Genomic DNA, 17,906 nt, shown 5'->3' with positions numbered 1-17,906 from the left:
GATGGGGAGGAGTCTAGAAACAAAGCCCTATGAGGAATGATAGAAAGAGCTGGGTATGCTGAACATGGAGAAGATCAAGAGGAGACATAATAACGGCCTTCAAATATCTGAAGGGCTGTCCTGCAGAAGATGGAGTGGATGTGTTCTCCTGTTGCTCTTTGACAGTGGAATAGACTTTTTCATCTCTCCCACCATACTGGTGTTCTCTCTTTGTATCTCTTCCTCTAAGGTCAGCCTCGTCCTGTTACCCAACCCAGATGATCATCTTTTCTTTTGCCATTCCCTCTCTTGCAGCTGGGGCTTGCCTGTCTGCCTCTCAAAATGGGGTCCTAGTTTGGCTGAGGCTGTCTGAGAGACATCCCTGACAGGACATAGGGGAGGAAAGAATAGCCTCCAGCGCAGAGCTAGGAAAAGTTACTTTTTTGAACTACAACTCCCATCAGCCCAATCCAATGGCCATGTTGGCTGGGGCTGATGGGAGTTGTAGTTCAAAAAAGTAACTTTCCCAAGCTCTGGCAGCGTCCAGAGGTTTATTTCTTTATTTGTGACTTTTTATGCCACACTTCCTCAAGGAACTCAGGGTGGTATCCATGGTTCTCACCTGCAAACGTTATCCTCACAATAAATCTGAAGTAGGTTAGGCTGTGGGAGCTACCTCAACCAGTGGGGGATTTGAATCTGGATCTTCCCTGTCCTTGTGGGATGCTAGTTTTGTGGGACAAAGCAAACATGTTGCAATGTGGAGTACAGCTGAGATTGGATGTATCCTGCTTCTCACTACTGACACCTGGACAGAGGCAGTTTTAGAAGATGATAATTATAGACTTACAATTGTAGTTGCAAGGAGGCATCTGACGTGTGTGTGTGCATGTATTATAAAGGCATTGTGTATGCTAAACTTAAAGTATTCAGGTGTTCAGCTGATCATGTGAGCGCGCAAACTGCACAGGAGGAACATGTGCCACCCCTGACTCCACTGTCCCCATGTGTTCTGGCCCTGCCCCCTTTACTCCTGACATTTGTGCATTCAGCATGAAGGTCTGAAGGAAGATTCTAAGCTCATTCAGCTGAATGTCCTTATACGCTTCTATATGATCCATCTAATACTACTACGTGCATTTAGCTGAATGTGCTTATTCTCCTTTCAGACTGTTGGGAGTGGACACCCCCCCCCCACACACACCCTATAGAATTTGTGCTTTTACACATTTGGGTGAACATTTTATTATTTATTTATTTTATTTAAAATATTTATATCCTGCCCTTCTACCCTATAATAGGGCATTTTAGGGGTTAAATAAGTTACATTTCCTAAACAATGGAACATGTTTCATATAAAGCCTCATATAGGTTTTTTAAAAAGAACCTTTTAATGTATTTTAGAATGATATCAATTATTTCTTCCTGGTTATACTTCTGCTTAAATGTTCAAAGGTACATGGAGAGACAACAGTATTAGTGATGCAAGGCCACTGAAATTTAAACAGCGAAAGCTTTATTTTTAACCATTGCCAACATTTCATATCAATATATACAAAGCCAAATCCCAGAATTATAGCATGTTTTAAAATAAGTATTCAGGAAATCTTTATCACTTGTGCATCGCTGAGAAAGCTGAATACCTTATCTTAATTAACAATGTAAAAAGACACCACATTTATTTCTGTAGACAGATTTCAGCATAGTGATTAACTTATCAGTCCTATGCCTGTGTACTGTCAGATAAGTCCCACTGCATTAGGGCAGCTGCCTAAACTGGCCAATGTTTCACTTTTGAAATACATGATTATTGCTATTTGTGTTTTTGCTTCATTGAACAGGATATCCATCACTACTGAAAGCTTGAACCACAACGCAAAGGACATCTTGTATTTATAGTAATTTTCTTCTGTTCCATGTAGAAGAAAAACATTGTTGCCTTGGGATCAACCCATGAGTTGATAAAGTAGCTTTGTTACTGGCAACACAGCAGAATCCAATCATTTCCACAGATGTCCTGTTAGGCAATGTGTAATCTGTTGATCTGATGAAACTCAGCTTGCAAAGGCCACTGTCCTCACCACCATGGACCTTAAAATACCAGGACACTGCGAATACTGAAACATCAGAAGGCAGTTTAAATGAAAGGGTGATAATCTGTTTAACTGATGAAAATTAATAAGATAATATTTCAGATTTAAGATCTTGCTACAAATTTCAAAGGAAAATGCCCAAGCTGGTTGATACTGGGAGAGATGTTCTTATAAGTACATAGCTAGTACCTTTACAGAAAAAAGCAGCCTGGTGATAAGCTTATAAAGCTGATTACAAGGAGGAAAATTGCATAACAACAAGCACAATAGTTCAGTTCAATTCATTTATGCAATCACAGGAAGCTTGAATACAAAGGCTCAAGCGTCCCTAACAGAAACATCAAGGTAAACAATATATGGATGTAATTTCATTGCTCCATCCAAAATGGTATCAATTTCAGTTTATAAATGAATTCTTGCTCTGACTAGAGGGATGCTGATCAATTACCATTTTATTGTAGGTCTTGCTTGTGGAACATCCACATTTGCTTTATAAGCATATTAGTGCATTGCATTGTTTCTACAAGGGTTTAACTAACACCCTTATTTATTTATTTTTACTTTTTTGGGTGCCTATTTTTCCTTCCACCTTCTGTTCCTTTTTGGAGGAAGGGAAGGATATAAATTTAATAATAAATAAAATAACATAATGTAGCCCTGGTCAAACTAAGCTCTTTTTTTTGTCTATAGATTTTTGTAGTTGCAAAAAACACAGTGTTAAATCTATGTCATAGGAAAAAGGCTAAATCCCTACTTGGCTGTTAGAGTGAATGCATGTGGAATTAAACTGGAGAGGTGATGCACACATAAGACCCCCCCAATGTCCTCCCATACACTGGCTCCACTTCAGAACTTCACATGTTCAGTGCAAAGGTCTGAAGGGGACTTCTAAGCATGTTCCATTTAATGTACTTAGAGCCCTCCCTGCAAGCAGTAAGTCATAATCAGGACCCATCCTCCTCAGTTTAAGCCCTCATGCATTTGCTCAAATGTCTGAATAGGACTTTTTTTAAACTTAGAGGAATACGTCAGATTTCTAGTGCCTTACAGACCTACCTTACAGACTTCTATTGGCTTTAAATCAGTTTAACTATCATTGCTTCCTTCCACACACACAGATCCTGGAAATACTTGTTTGTTGAGGGTGCTGAGAATTCTGTTAACATTCTCCAGAGCCTCCTCTCTCCTCAATTTTGGGATTCAATTTGCTAGGATTCTTTCATGAAATGCCGTAACAATTCAGGTGTTCTTTTTCCTGATATTCAGAGGTGAGTGGCATTACTTATGTAATTCCTGTTTTAAAACAGCTGCATTGGTTGCCAGTTCATTTCCGGGCCATATTTAAGGTTCTCTTGTTAGTGTTTAAAGCCCTAAACAACTTAGGTCCCAAATATCTGAGAGACCGTCTCCTTCCCTCCAGACCTTCTCGGGTGCTGAAATCAGCACAAGGGGCCTTCTTCATAGTTCTGCCACCCCCAGAAGATGGATGGTGGCCAGGGAGACAGCTTTCTCTGTGGCAGCCCCTAGGTTGTGGAATTCCCTCCCTACAGAGATGTGTCTGGCACCTTCACTGTACAATTTTGGGTGAATGGTAAAGATGCGTCTCTTTACCCTGGCCTTCAGCACTTGAGATGTATGTTTTTAGCCCCTGTCTTATTCCTGTGAATGTAATGTGTTTAGTGGTTTTTAATACTGTATTTTAAACTTATTTAATACTGTATTTTAATCCACCCTGGAACCTACTGGTGAAGGGTGGGCAACAATAACAATATTGATATGCAGTCAGAGCCAAAACATCTAAGCACAAGAGAGAGATCAGCTGCTCTGGGGAAACACCAAGGTTTGCAGAAGGACAAATAAAAACTAAGTTGGAGGAGGGTCTGTTGTATGTGTGTGGAATGGAAAACCAGAAAGGTGGATGAATGGAATGGGAGTATCATGTACACAGCTGTTAGGCAATGACTCCAATCTCTCTGGGAAATTGAGTTGCGCAGCTGATCTCTGCAGAAGGCAGGCCTGGAGTCACCTCCTATCAATTGATGGGGAGTAACTTCAAGCCTCACTTTGCTTGGATTTTCTTTTGTAGTGTGGCTTGCGATGCTACAAAGGAAAACTTGGTCACCTGATGTCAAAGTGATGTCAGGCAACTGACAGGTGGGCGGGCCCCTGCCCACCTGTCAAAGTAGCCTGCTGTGGTTAGGGAAACTCAGGTTCCAGCCCACTGGCCAGATCCAGTTCCCCACCACAGTTGTGCCCTCCACATTGCATTGCAGATCCCACTTGTCCATTTTATGTCTGCAAGATAGACTACCCTTCTAAGCCACTTTGTTAAAATCATGAGGGGGGGGGAGAGAGAGACCTTACCTTTTTCCTGACCGGAGCAGTTCAAAGCCTTCATTGATTTTATCAAAAGGCAAAGTGTGGGTAATTAATGGATCTAGAGCAAACTTTCCCCCCATGAAATCTGAAACCAGCCTAGGGACAGAGTCTTTGCTTTTCCAACCTGGAAACAATAACACACAGTTAGGTCATGGCTCTCTAATTACAATGCCATTAAAAATGTGAAATGTTGGTTAAAGGTCTGACAGTCCCACAGATTTCCAGTCTGATCAGTCTTTGTACAGGTGTTGCACAATGTGATGAGGCTCGATATTGTGACAGATCCACTGCAGGGTGAGTTAGTGGAGATACTAAAATGTAAATGTACTGCCGTCAAGTCGATTCCGACTTACGGCGACCCTATGAATAGGGTTTTCATGAGGCTGAGAGGCAGTGACTGGCCCAAGGTCACCCAGTGAGCTTCATGGCTATGTGGGGATTCGAACCCTGGTCTCCCAGGTCACAATCCAACACCTTAACCACTACACCACACTGGCTCTCAGTGGAGATACTACTGTATAGTAATGTTGTAGTTATAGGCTTTTTCTCTAGACCGAGAATGCACCCTGCATAGAGAGCTTACAGAGAGCCAAACTATATGTGATCTTAAATGCATCTTTAAAGTGCAGGCTTTAACAAAAATGTAAATTGCATCAACTGGGGGATGGATAATTCATAGATCAGGGCAGGCATGGTGTAGGAGAGGATTTAACCCTTTCTTCCCCTACTGTGGTCCTGAGGAAAATCCGTTTTCTGGAGCTAGTATGCAGTGGAGGCTGGTCCATTAGAGCAAATGGGGCACTCCCCCACCAACCGCAGTCTGTTCTCAGCCAGCCCCCACCTGCCTGCCTCCTTACCGCCAGACCAAGGGGTGGCACTTCCTCAGTTTTGTCATTGTGGAACTCAGCATGGAGAAGGATGGAGACAAAGCTAGAATTAGCTTGCCTGTCATTGGCTCTGGCTCTGCATTTCTTGCTGCCTTGTTCTGAACCAGTTCCAATGGCCACTGGCTATCGCTGCTAGTATGTGCTTTTTTGGAGGGGAGGAATCCAGCATTGATGTTGTACCATTGCAACCCAGAGTGCTTTTGACTAATGTGCTGCAGTGGATTCTAAATGTTACATTCCCATAAGCACTAAACAAACAAACAAACAAAGAGCCTCTATTAGTCCATTGATATAAAGCTTGTAAGGCCATACCTCCGAATATAGATCCTTTCCAAGTGCGGCCAGTGAAGATCAGTGCCGGGGAGAAGGTAATCTCAGATGCTGAAGGGGCCACTCCGACAATCACGCTGGTCCCATAGTTGTTGTGACAGGAAGCCAAGGCAGCAGTCTGGGGTAAATCCAAAGGCATCACACCTTAATGAAGCCAAGGAGAAATACCTTCCATACTCACAATGACACTGTTTGCTTTGAAAAGTTGGACCTCTCAATGTAAAAGTTTCACTGTTCAAAGCATATTGATAGCACTGGGTGAAAATACTCTTAATACACTGTTTGTCAACTTTGGGTTCCCAGATGTTGTTGGACTACAACTCACATCTTTCTTGGCCATTGGTTAAGCTGGCTGGCGTTGATGGGAGTTGTAGAGCAACAACATCTGGGGACCCAAGGTTGAAGAACAGTGCTCTAATAATACCCCAAATCCTCTATTGTGGTAATGGCTTGGATCCTAAGGTAAGCCAACTGATGAAAGTCCATGGAAGGAACATACAGCTACCTGTGTTGCCTTCAGGCCCTCCTGAATAATATGAGATGGGGATTGGGGGGAGCTGCCACATCCCATCCACAATCTCTACAAGGCACAGAGCCTCCAGAAAGCTTTTTTGGGAGTTCATGTGATTGGGCACGGGAGAAGGAGGGGATGGGATTTTTTCCTTATGGGGCCTTCCTTAAGTTAATATGTCTTAGGATCCAAGCCACTGTGTTTATCAAGGAGTGGAGGATGAAACAATTTTGATGCAATTGAATGGAGGGGGTCCATGGTCTAACAGAACCCTTCCTAGCTTATTTACATAGGCTTTTTTCTAGCTTAGAGGATCTGAGAAGCAAGGAGTAAAGTTCCCTTCTGCTGGTGAACTGGATTCAGACAACTAGTAAGCAAGCTGGCATGTAGCAGATATTCCAGTACAGATTTAGGCAGTCTGTGAGCACCAACTTCACTTGCATGTTCTACCTCCACTGTCGGAGGCAGTATGCCTCTAAATGAGGGTTGGGGAAGAAATTTGATTTGGGGCCAAACCTATCAACTGAAACACAGCCATCCTTCAAAATTTGCACTTACCTGGGCATCAGAGTGGCCACTGTGAGAACAAAGTAATGGAGTAAATGGGCCATTAGCCTGAGCCAGCATTGATTATGGTTGTTGTGTGGTTATATATCATTTTTCAGCCCAAGCATTACCAAAGTGAACAACGAAATATACCATAAAGTACATTAAAATGTACAGAAATCAATAACCAATCCAAACAGTGTAAGACATCTAATCACAGAATAGGAGGGCCAGATGAAAGTCTTTCCAGGCTGAAAGTCTCTCTCTCCAATCCTAAACTTAACGCAGGAGTGGGGAACCTGTGGCCTTCCAGATGTGATTGGACTCCATTAGTCCCAGCCAACTTGGCCAATGGTAAGGGATGATTTATTTATTATTTGATTTATATCCCACCCTTCCTCCCAGCAGAAGCCCATGGTGGGTGTTGCCATCCAGCAACATCTGGAGGGACACAGGTTCCCCACCCCTGACTTAAGGTCTAGAAGCCTCAACAATCAGAGATGCTAAAAATGTTTGCCCAAGTGAGGGTTAATTGGTGCTCTCACTACTACCATGCCCATTCTAATTGTATAGGGAAACAAGTAATCAGTATAAATAACTGCCAACCCCCCCACAAGGTGTTTTTTTTAAAAAAACCCATAAAATTAGGAACATTTCCAATATTAATAGATACTACAAGGAGAAATAGTCCAACACCACATCCTTTCTAGGCATGTACATGATCCTAAACGCTTAGGATTAAAAGGATTCAGCCTTTGTCCTTACGCCAACCAAGGTGGATGTCCAAAGTGGCCTTTGATAGTGATTTGCTCTGATGCCTTCTCACATGCTTGCTGACTGGTCTCCATGAGTGGTGGAAATGGAAAGCTGCTCCTCAGTTTCCCAGCTGTTATACCTCAGGCTGAGAGCTGCAGGCTATGAGCCAAAGCCCAGAGCCCTAAAGTATGAACCAGGTGACACCACCAGTAGACATATAAAGTGAGATTTTATTCACATGTTTATAAGGTGGGAGCCATATCAGTTCCTCAAGTTGCAAGGTCACCTGCTAGACTGAAAACTGTCAGTCTCTGGCAGAGACCCTCTCAGGCCACCTATAGTGGTGGTGTTAGAGTGCAGCAAGGATAAGGCCAGCAGCTCCCTCTGCTTACATGCTGCACTGGTGGCCCTGGGAAAAAGGTGCCTAAGTCCAACTCCCAGAGCCCCCAATTTAAAACCCCAGCAACTTCTACTATTTGAAAACCCAAGATCCCTGCTCCAGTAGATTATTGAAGCAGAACCTAGTAAAAAGCAGGAACCAGGGAAGGACTGATTCACCTTAATACAGAATACCCCCCCTTTAAGATGTACCACTAAAATGTTATCTTCATGCATGTACCATGGTGTCTGTGCGCCCAATCACTTCAAATGAATAGTCTACACCTTCACCATCAGTCATGTCAAACAGCACTTCATTGATGGGCTTCTTAAAATCCAGAGGGTTGACACACTCAGTGGCTCCCATCTCTTTAGCCTTGGGAAATTTATCCTTATTGATGTCGACGCCAATGATTCGGGAAGCTCCAGCCGCTTTACAGCCCATGACCGCTGACAGACCGACTCCTCCCAGACCAAAAATGGCACAGGTAGAACCAGGCTCCACCTATGTCCACACAAAAATAATAAAACATGATTTGAGAATCTTAGCAATATACAATTTTAACCAACTATCAAACTTATTGACTGTTTTATCTATTTAATTTTGTGCAGATGGTTTTATGTTATCAGTAGAACCTTGGGAACTCTTGTCACTGAGAGGTGGATATTTGGGGAAGGGCCATTGATCAGTGGTAGAGCATTTCTATGTTTTTAATGTATTGGAAATCCCTTCAAAATACCTTATAGGAAGCGATTCATAAATGAAATTATTATTGATAGTAAAAAGTAATATAAAAGTAATATAAATATAATATAGTGATGATGATAATGATAAGTAGCCCTCTGTGCCTTGGTATGGTTTTGCTTTAGGCTGCTTTCAGACATGGGGCTTATTGCATTTGTTTAATGGATTAAAATAGTAGCGCTTCTGTCCCGATTTCTAAAATTCCTTTCACACTGGAGTATCTGTTGCGTTACGGAACAGTAGCTTTTTCAGCCAATATACTGGCATTTCGTGCAAATGTCTTTCACAAAACTGCAATGAGCAACAACTTATTTTAGTTCCTCATCTGTTATACACCGTGCAACCCCTCTCCTTTTAGCATTTGACATATACATGTATATATTAGTTGTACAGACACAGGGGTGTGTGTGGGAAATGCTGCCGCCACCCGTGCCTACGCTGGAATACCAGCACAATTTTCATCAGGCAAAAAAAAGGGCACCTAAAGGGCGGGAATGCACTGCATGCTGGGATGCCTGTCACATAAGCGGCTGAAGCTAGTGAAAAACTCCTATGATTTTCTGGGTTCCCAATCTTGCAAACAGATTATTTCTGGTATCATTTATCATGAACATTTGCGCTATACTTGCACTATATTCCACTAGAATTCCAGAACTAGCTTGTATGTCATGTGAAAGATCAAATATAATGGGCAAGTTACCAGGTAAGAAATCGTCAGAATAACAGAATAAAGTGCAGTGTGAAAGCAGCTTTAGTCTCCTGAAATTTGAAGGCCTGATTCTATGCCAGCGCCCACCTGCTCCTCTCCAGGCCTGCCACCAATTCCCCATGCTGAAGGTTAACGGAGCCTATGTTCTAATTCTTACCTTTGCAGAATTGATGGCAGCACCGTAGCCAGTAGAAAATCCACAGCCAATCAGACACACCTTTTCTGGAGGAGCTGCAGCATCAATTTTGACCACTGAATTCTCATGCACCACAGTGTATTCTGTGAAGGTGCCGGTGTTGGCAAAATTGTGAACCTGATTCCCTTTGTAAGTGAACCTGGTGGTGCCATCATTCAGTAATCCTGTAAAGCCAAGTCTTAAAGATACAGAAAGGGAAATCACATTTTTGCATTGTGGTTTTAATCAAGGGCAATAAAATCAATGGATGCATTACAAGTCTTTCTAATGCTGTTGCAAATAACATAAACTCACTCGTTCTCTTTGCACAGGTTGCCTCTGGGATGTTTGCAACTGCTACAGACTCCACACTGTGGGACAAAGAGCGGGATGACTTTATCACCTGGAAATTATTAAAAAACACAACCCATCATCAGCCTGTTTGAAGGTTCCAGATAAGAATGAAGAGTAGACACAAGTAAAATACAAAGTTGGCTGAAATTATGAACATACCTAGTTAGGTAAGTCTTAATGTTAATCTCTTAGAGCAGGGACTTGGAGGATGAATGTGGCCCTCCAAGCTTCTCTGTTTGGCCTTCAGGACTCTCTCCAGGCCATGCCTCTTCCCCAGGTGCTTTTGCTTCACTTGCATGTGCCCTTAAAATTTGATAACATGTCTTGCTTGCCAGGATGAAGGTAGGTACGTGTGTATGCATGTAGCAGGGGGTGTATATAGGAATCTGCATCAATGTTGCCTTCTGGACAAAGACTTTTACCTCTGGTTCCACCCACCACTGGCATGCATCATCACAACATAAAAGCTGCCCTTTCCTTCTCTTTATTTCCCCAGTCTACCCTGAATTGGTTCTTAGCTTCTCTTTATTGCCCCCAAACTACATCCCACGTGCTATTCTCATTTGCACAGAGGTATATAAGCACTGCACATTTTTAGCACTGTACTCAACAATGTCACAACAATTTCTACCTGTAAAGATTCAGAGTGTCTCAGGACAGTTTTCCCTCTTGTAGTACTAACTCCAGCGTCTAAAACATTTATGGTGGGAAATGTTATGAGACAGATGGATCTGCTTTTCAAATTTTGCATGGTTGTATTTTTCTTGTGAGTAGGAAAATTCTAAACTCTTTACTTGTGGTCGCTACATTACTCTGCTGCCAACCACCCTGCCTGCCTTTCCTCAGTGGGTGCAGTTATGGAGGAACTCTGAGGTCTCTCACGCAGCAAGTCGTGAAGTGGGGAGCACACACCGATTCCAACAACCTGGTTCTTTAGTGTACATGGGGACAGGGGCACACAATTCATGCATGTGCGCGAATTTGCATGTGCACATGTTCAGTTCATTTCTGGGCCCAATTCAGTGCCGCCCTGGGCTCCTGCTGGGAGGAAGGGCGGGATATAAATCAAACAATCAATCAATCAATCAATAATAAAGGTGCTCACATTTGTGTTTAAAGCCCTAAACAACTGAAAGACCACCTCCTTCCCTACAGACCGTCTCAGGTGTTGAGATCAGTAGAGGGGATCCTTTTGGTAGTTCCACCACCCTCAGAAGCTCAGGGGTGGTGTCCCAGGAGAGAGCATTCTCTATGGCAGTCCATAACTGTGGAATTAGATTCCTTCAGAGGTGCATCTGGCACCTTTAATATGTAGATTTGTCATATGCTAAAAACAAACCACTTTAACTTCGCCTTTGACACTTGAGAGAGATTTATATATTAGGTCCCTCCCTATTCTCTTGAATGTAATTTGTTTTAAATGATTTTAATATTGTATTTTAAAATTGTTATAACCCACCTTAGGATCCCATGGTGAGGGTGAGTAAAAAATAGGATGATGATGATAATAATAATAATATAAACAGTTAAGTGAAAACTAATGCTGCTGACGCCTGTTCAAAAATGTCTAGCAATGGATTCCAAATTCTGGCATTTACATAAAAACAATCTAGTGACTGACCCAGATCCAACCCCTTCCCTAAAGAAAACCATGGTTAGGTCATTTTTCCCTCCTGTTGGTTAGCTCTCCTAGTTTCAATTTATCATTACTGGAAAAAAGTTGTGGGTTGGTATTCTCTTGCTGTACTCTATGCTTTTCCATACCTGGTCTTACACAGGTAACTCCTTCTCCAACACTCTCCACAATGCCAGCTGCCTCATGACCAAGAATAACGGGGAAATTCACCTTTAATGCGCCACTCAACACATGGTCATCTGAGCGACAGACTCCAGAAGCCAAAACCTGGAATACAGGAGAAAGATTTTATTTTTTTATTCCATTTATGAATTGTTTCCCATAAAATATCTAGAAGCAATTTCACAGTAAAAACAACAACAGTAAAAAAAATTAAAAAAATACCATATATAAAAGCCAATGTGTATATATACGAACATATATATATATATATACATATATACACAAACAATTAAAAACAATTTCATACATAAAAACAATTAATTTCATATGTTAAAAACACTTTCCAGTCTAATATAGATACAGACTGGGATAAAGATCTGTACTTAAAAGCCTTATTGAAAAAGGAAGGTCTTCAATAAGTGCTGAAAAAACAATAGAGATGGCACCTGTATACTGTATAAATGCAGGGAATTCCAAAGTTGAGATGCCACCACACTAAAGGCCCAAATCAAATAGAACAGATCTCCTGATAAGTTGGTATCTGCAGGAGGCCCTCTCCTCTGGAGTGCAGTGACTGAACGAGTATATAAGGGCTGCGGGACATGATATGTCATTTTGGGATCTTTCATTGATTGGGTGAGATGGGGAATCTGGCCGTGGATCACATCTGGCCCACCTAGAGTCCCCATTAGGCTCATGAAGTTGTTCTTGGGAAGCAATGCTCACCCACCCAACATCATAGGGCGAGTAAGGATGGAGCTTCCAAGGAACAATTGGGAGTTCAAATTGGGCTCCAGATTTTTACTTTGCTGGAGCAAGGTGCACTTGCATCTGCCCCTCAGCTGATAGGCAATGGGAACACACTTTGCTTGAGGAGAAGTGTCTCCCATTCAATGGAAATTGCTTCTCCCTCCCAGGGCTGCTCTTTGATGCAGCTTCATGTTGCTCATTTAAGGCTCTGAAGATTGGAGGTAGATGCCACCCTGGGCTCCTACTGAGAGGACGGGCAGGATATAAATCTAATAAATAAATAAAATAAATAATTGTTTGAAAGCCATTTGCAAGCAGCCTTGGGAAGGGCTTTCAAACAGTCCTTTGAAGTCCCAACAACTGGGACTTCAAAGTGGAGCATCACCTGTCATCACTGTGAGACCAGGGTTCAAATCACCACTTGGCCATGAAGCTCACTGGGTGAGCTTGGGCCAGTCACTGTCTCTTTGCCTAACCTATCTCACAGAGTTGTTGTGAGGATTAAATTGGGAGGGGGAGAACCATGTTTGTAGGCCACCTTGAACTCCTTGGAGGAAAAGTGAGATATAAATGTAAGAAATAAATAAATAGGAGCAGGGTGATGTTACAGCAGGGATTCCTTTGAATAACTAAGGCCCAAGCCACAAAGGACCTTGTGAGTGAGCCCCAACCTCTTGAACAGAACTCAGAAATGAACCAGAAGCAAGCTGAGGCGTGTTTTTTCTTAATACCAGCAAGATGTGTTCCCAGTGATTGGTCTCAGTTAGTACTCTAGCAGCTTCATTCCCTATTAGCTAAAATATCTGGACTGTCATCAAGTAAGTAACATATTACTGGAGGTGTGGGTACCTGTTCCAATAAGGGTATGTATCTGTAACAAATTCATATGGGCTTCCAGTTTAACTGCCAAGCCCAGATCTAGCATGTGGCATACTTAGAGATGTGAAGGCCCAGAAAAAAACCCAGAAACAAATTGGGAAAATGTTTTTCTGTTGTATTTTTCCTGGAAAAATTGGGGAAAATGGGGAACAAACTGGATTTTCCACAAAATTTTCAGTTTTTTTCCTGGACCTTCTCATCTCTAGACATACTTGGACAAGTGCTAGGGCCCCAGTAGGGCCCATTGCAGCTATCATCAGGCTGCTGCTGCAACAACTCTTGCTATATGTACTCAGCAGCATGGCACTGGGCCTGTTCCTCAACTTGCTGGCACCGCCATGTTCATTATGCCAGTCCTGTTCCTGACATGCTTTCTTTGGAGTGGGGGTGGTGTAGATTCCATGTTAGGGCTAGGAATGTGGTCAGCACTGCTGCAGAGCTGCTTCTGTCACATTAAGACTTGAAGGTCAGCCCAGTAGTGATGCTGGGCAGAGTGGCAGACATCATGTACATTATGATGATACTGACCCCATGTAAACACATCAGGGGTGGGCCCAGCATAATTATGACGGTGGCACCAGCAAGTTTCAGCACTCTTAGATCACCCTGACCCATTCCAGTCTTGGTTCAGGCCTGGTTTGGGGACAGAATCAGTCTTAATCACCCTGATAGATAACCTTATTTGGTTTTCTTTTGATACCATTGATTGTGGTATCCTTCTGGACCATCTCCGTGAGTTGGAAGTTGTGGGTGCTGTTTCACAGGGGTTTCACTACTACTTACAAAGTCAGTTCCAGAGAGTAGTATTGGGTGACTGTGCCTTGGCCCAGTTAATCTGTCGGGTGCTATAGAACACAATTTTCTCTCCAGTGCTATTTAATACCTCTATAAAGCTGCTGGGGAGCAGCCATTAAGAGATTTGGAGCAAGGTGTCACCAGATGCTGTTTTTCTGTTTTTCTGTAACATCTGAATCAGGAGAGGCCATGTGTCCTAAATGGGTGCCTGGATGCAGTCATGGGCTGAATGAGGGCTAACAAACAGAGGCTGCATTCTGACAAAATGCAGATCCTATGGATGGGTGGTTCCCACCTCTGTTAGATGTCCCTAGATATCCCCCTTCAGAAAAAAGAAGAAGAAAAAACATGGTTCTTACAGAGTTGCTTGAGAAGGAATGACTTGTTAAACCATTTTAAGTTTTTAGTGTGCATACAGTCTAGTGACTTTTACATGACAGGAAGTGGATAAGAACTGGACTGTGGGACATTAAATTGGATTTTTTAATATTCTTTTGCCCTCAAATATGCAAATGATTGTGTCATATTTGATATTTCAGACCTATGATCTCCAGATTTGGCTGGCCTACAACTGACCTAAAAGCTAGTACAAACCTGTTGGGGAAGGCTTTCATGATGCAGAAGTTTGACTTTCAACAAAGAACACCAGGTTCTTTGTTTATGTCATCAATTTTTATTTTAGTTGGGCATATCTCTTTTGGGTCATGTTTAGGATATTAGATGGAAGCTAAAAATGGGGAAAAGCTTTACTCAGTTCTTGTGGAATTATGACCAAGTCGTTTCAATTTGGCTCCAGCATTTCACCAAATGGCAAGCTGACTTTCAGAAGTCCAGAGTTTCCTGTGCATACTGTGCTCTGATGCTCACATGGAGCTTCTGAAGGATTCAGTCTACAAAGTCATCCTTGCATGAATCTGAGCTTCATGTATGAATCAGAGCTCCTGTTCCAGGATCAGATTGCTGCTTTGGGGTGACGGTGTGCCTTCAGGAGGGGTGAATTTGTTAGTTTTGGTTGCTCTCCGTTTCTCATTTTTCCAAGCTTAAGTTCGGCTTTCCACATTTCCACATCAGTTTGCAATTTCTTCTTTAAAAAAGCCCTCATGAAAATTCATCAGCAGTTTAGTGCAAATTTATTCTAACATGTTTATAAGCAATTTTGCATAATATACATATTTTTGCAAAACAATTTGCTCTAATATGCCTTTTATATGTTATTTTCACTAATATGTGCATATTTATGCACACTTTCCCTCAGGATATGCATTTTTGTACACAATACTTGGCTGGAGAACTGCAGTGCAAAATTTGGAGAAGTGCAAATTTCAAAGGATGGCTGTTTCAATTCTCATATTTTTTTCGGAAAGTGCAAGTTAGATGGGTTCACCTTTAAATGTGAACCAAATTGAATTTCTCTTCTATCCCGAGTACAGATACTAATAACCTGCCCAAATACAGTTTTTGTTTGTCTCTTTTACCTTAATGCGAACTTCATGTGCCTTTGGTGGGGCTACTTCTATTTCCACAATAGAAAATGGTTTCTTAGGTTCCCAGACAATGGCAGCTTTGCATTTAATGACCTGTGAAAATAAATAGAAGACCATACAGTATTTCTGTAGTTAACTAACAGTGCAATCTTATGCATGTTTACTCAGAAGTGACACTAGGGTTGCCAGGCTCAGGGCCTGAGACTGATCCTGTATCTTTAGGAGAAGAGAAAGTCAGCCAAGGGCAGGTGTTCTTGCAACACTGTAATGGGAAAAACCGCAAGGTGGAATTCTCCCTTCCCCTTGCACAACTTAAAGATACAGAAGACCTCTTGGTTGCCAGGCCCAGCCTCCAAGAGGTCTTCTGTATCTTTAAAAGTTGTGCAGGGGAAAGGGAGAATTCCACCTTGTGGTTTTTCCCATTACATTGTTGCAAGAACACCTGCACTTGGCTGACTTTCTCTTCTCCTAAAGATACAGGATCAGTCTCAGGGCAGGGACCTGTCAACGCTAAGTGACACCCACTTGTAGTTTAATATTTCTTAATAACCACATTCCTTAGGGCAGTTTACAATGGGGTTTACTCTTACAATGTTGACTGGGGCTAATTGCCTAGCAAGGCTGTTAAGGATTGCAGCCAAAACATTTCTGCTTGCAAGGCATTTCCCCACACGTTCAGTCTGAAGTAGTGCAGCTGATTCTACCACCTTGGCTTTCTTCCGTCTCATTGCTGTGGCATGTGTAGACCAAGCCTTAGAAAACACTCATAGGAATAATACAGGAGTATAGGAAGCTAGCATTCTAATGCAGAGCATGCGTCCATCCAGCTCAATATTGTCTACACTGACTGGCAGCAGCTCTCCAGGGTTTCATGCTGAAGGTTTTCCTAGCCCTACTTCAAGACATCAGAGGTTGAATCTGGGACCTACTGTGTGCAAGGCAGATGCTCTCTCTCACTGAACTATGGTCCAACCCCTGTAATGAAATGATGAAATTATTCCAATTTCAAATGAAAACCTGATTCCTTCAACTAGTGCAGAATGCAGTAGCCAGACTCACAGGAGCAGGTTACTAGCAACATGTTACTCATTTACTGAGAGCACTGCACTGGTTGCAGGTTCAAGGGTCTTGTGTTAATCCACAAAGCTCTAAGCAACTTCAGTCCAAAGTACCTTAAGGACCACCTGACTCCTTATACTCCACCTTGATTGCCATGGTCTTCTGATGGGGCACTTTGGTGGTCCCTTATGCCCTTGAGGTTTGGTCAACCTTTGCCAGGGACTGAGCCTTTACTGTGGCAGGCCCTGCCCTGTGGAACTCCTTGTCAACAGAAGTTCGGCAGGAGTCATCTCTGCTTTCTTTTAGATGTCTTTCAAACACTATACTGTTCAGGGAGGCCTTTGGGATTTGATTTTTTTTAACTAATCTGTTTTATTGATATGCTATTGATATTTTCACTGGTGTTATTATAGTAGTATTATGTTTTCATGTTGTATATCACCTTTCTATGAACGGGTAGTTTCTCAATATTTCTGTGACAAATAAATGGTAGAAGGAAGATTTCCTATTATAAAAGTAGCAAATTTGTTTTTAATGTAAAGAAAAAGCCCAGGAGTCAAAAACCAATCAATCCACCAACTCCAGGCAATGTTAATCTTGCCTGGAAAGGTAGGTGAAGCCTTTGGGTTTATGCTTCCTGAACAACATCCCCACACCTATCAGTCTGTATGACACAGCTAATGACATCTGGAACTACAGGGAGTTTCAAATGCACTGATACGACATCAGAGCACGGTCTTCAAAGAAGTGGGGAGTAAAACAGAAGGAAATTTCTGGATTCTCTTGGATGAAGCAATTCGTTGTTCCTGGCCATAGCACAACAAGTCTATTCTTATTCTTATTTTTTTTAGGAGCTATGCATTTTTGGGATGAATATCCAACATTACAAGAAATCATCTACTTACTTTCCCTGCAGTGCTCATGATGCTGGCCATTTTAATATATCTGCTTCCCCTTTGTCGTTTCAAATCTTCTAGTCTGTCCTCCTGAAGGTACAAAGGTTCTCCTTGAAAGCTGCTGTTGCTGCTGCAACTATATGGCTTGTCTTCCAACTAAACTTTTCCCTAGTCCCACCCCAAGAAAGGTAGCCACTCCTTACTTTATTTCATCCTATCGTTTCACAACTCTGAAAGAGTTAGGTTACATAGCAGACTTCAGCTGCTGTACAGTATAAGGTGATTTTAGACAGCACTTGAGAAAATAAGTCAATTTGGTGGCATCAAGAAACAACGTCCTTGCTGTAAAGGGTGAGGATTGTGGAGAGGCCATTCAGTTCAAAGTCTGAGGTATCAGGAAAAG

General features: G+C 42.2%; 1 protein-coding gene across 1 annotated transcript; it reads right to left on the bottom strand.

Moving 5' to 3' along the window:
* Positions 1 to 1,473: 1,473 nt before the first annotated feature.
* LOC133363623 (alcohol dehydrogenase 1B) lies at positions 1,474 to 17,667 on the bottom strand. Its single transcript, XM_061582890.1, has 9 exons — positions 17,513 to 17,667; positions 15,540 to 15,641; positions 11,607 to 11,745; positions 9,804 to 9,891; positions 9,471 to 9,687; positions 8,101 to 8,364; positions 5,651 to 5,786; positions 4,437 to 4,575; positions 1,474 to 2,096 (listed from the first exon to the last, which is right to left on the bottom strand). The coding sequence occupies exons 1-9, from the start codon at positions 17,540 to 17,542 to the stop codon at positions 2,072 to 2,074; spliced, it is 1,140 nt and encodes a 379-aa protein (XP_061438874.1). The 5' UTR covers positions 17,543 to 17,667; the 3' UTR covers positions 1,474 to 2,071.
* Between the last annotated feature and the right edge of the window lie 239 nt (positions 17,668 to 17,906).

Source organism: Rhineura floridana, chromosome 9 (genome assembly GCF_030035675.1).
Source record: "Rhineura floridana isolate rRhiFlo1 chromosome 9, rRhiFlo1.hap2, whole genome shotgun sequence".
Lineage (NCBI taxonomy): Eukaryota > Metazoa > Chordata > Lepidosauria > Squamata > Rhineuridae > Rhineura > Rhineura floridana.
Note: the sequence above shows the minus strand (reverse complement) of the source record. Positions and strands in the feature narration are given on the sequence as shown.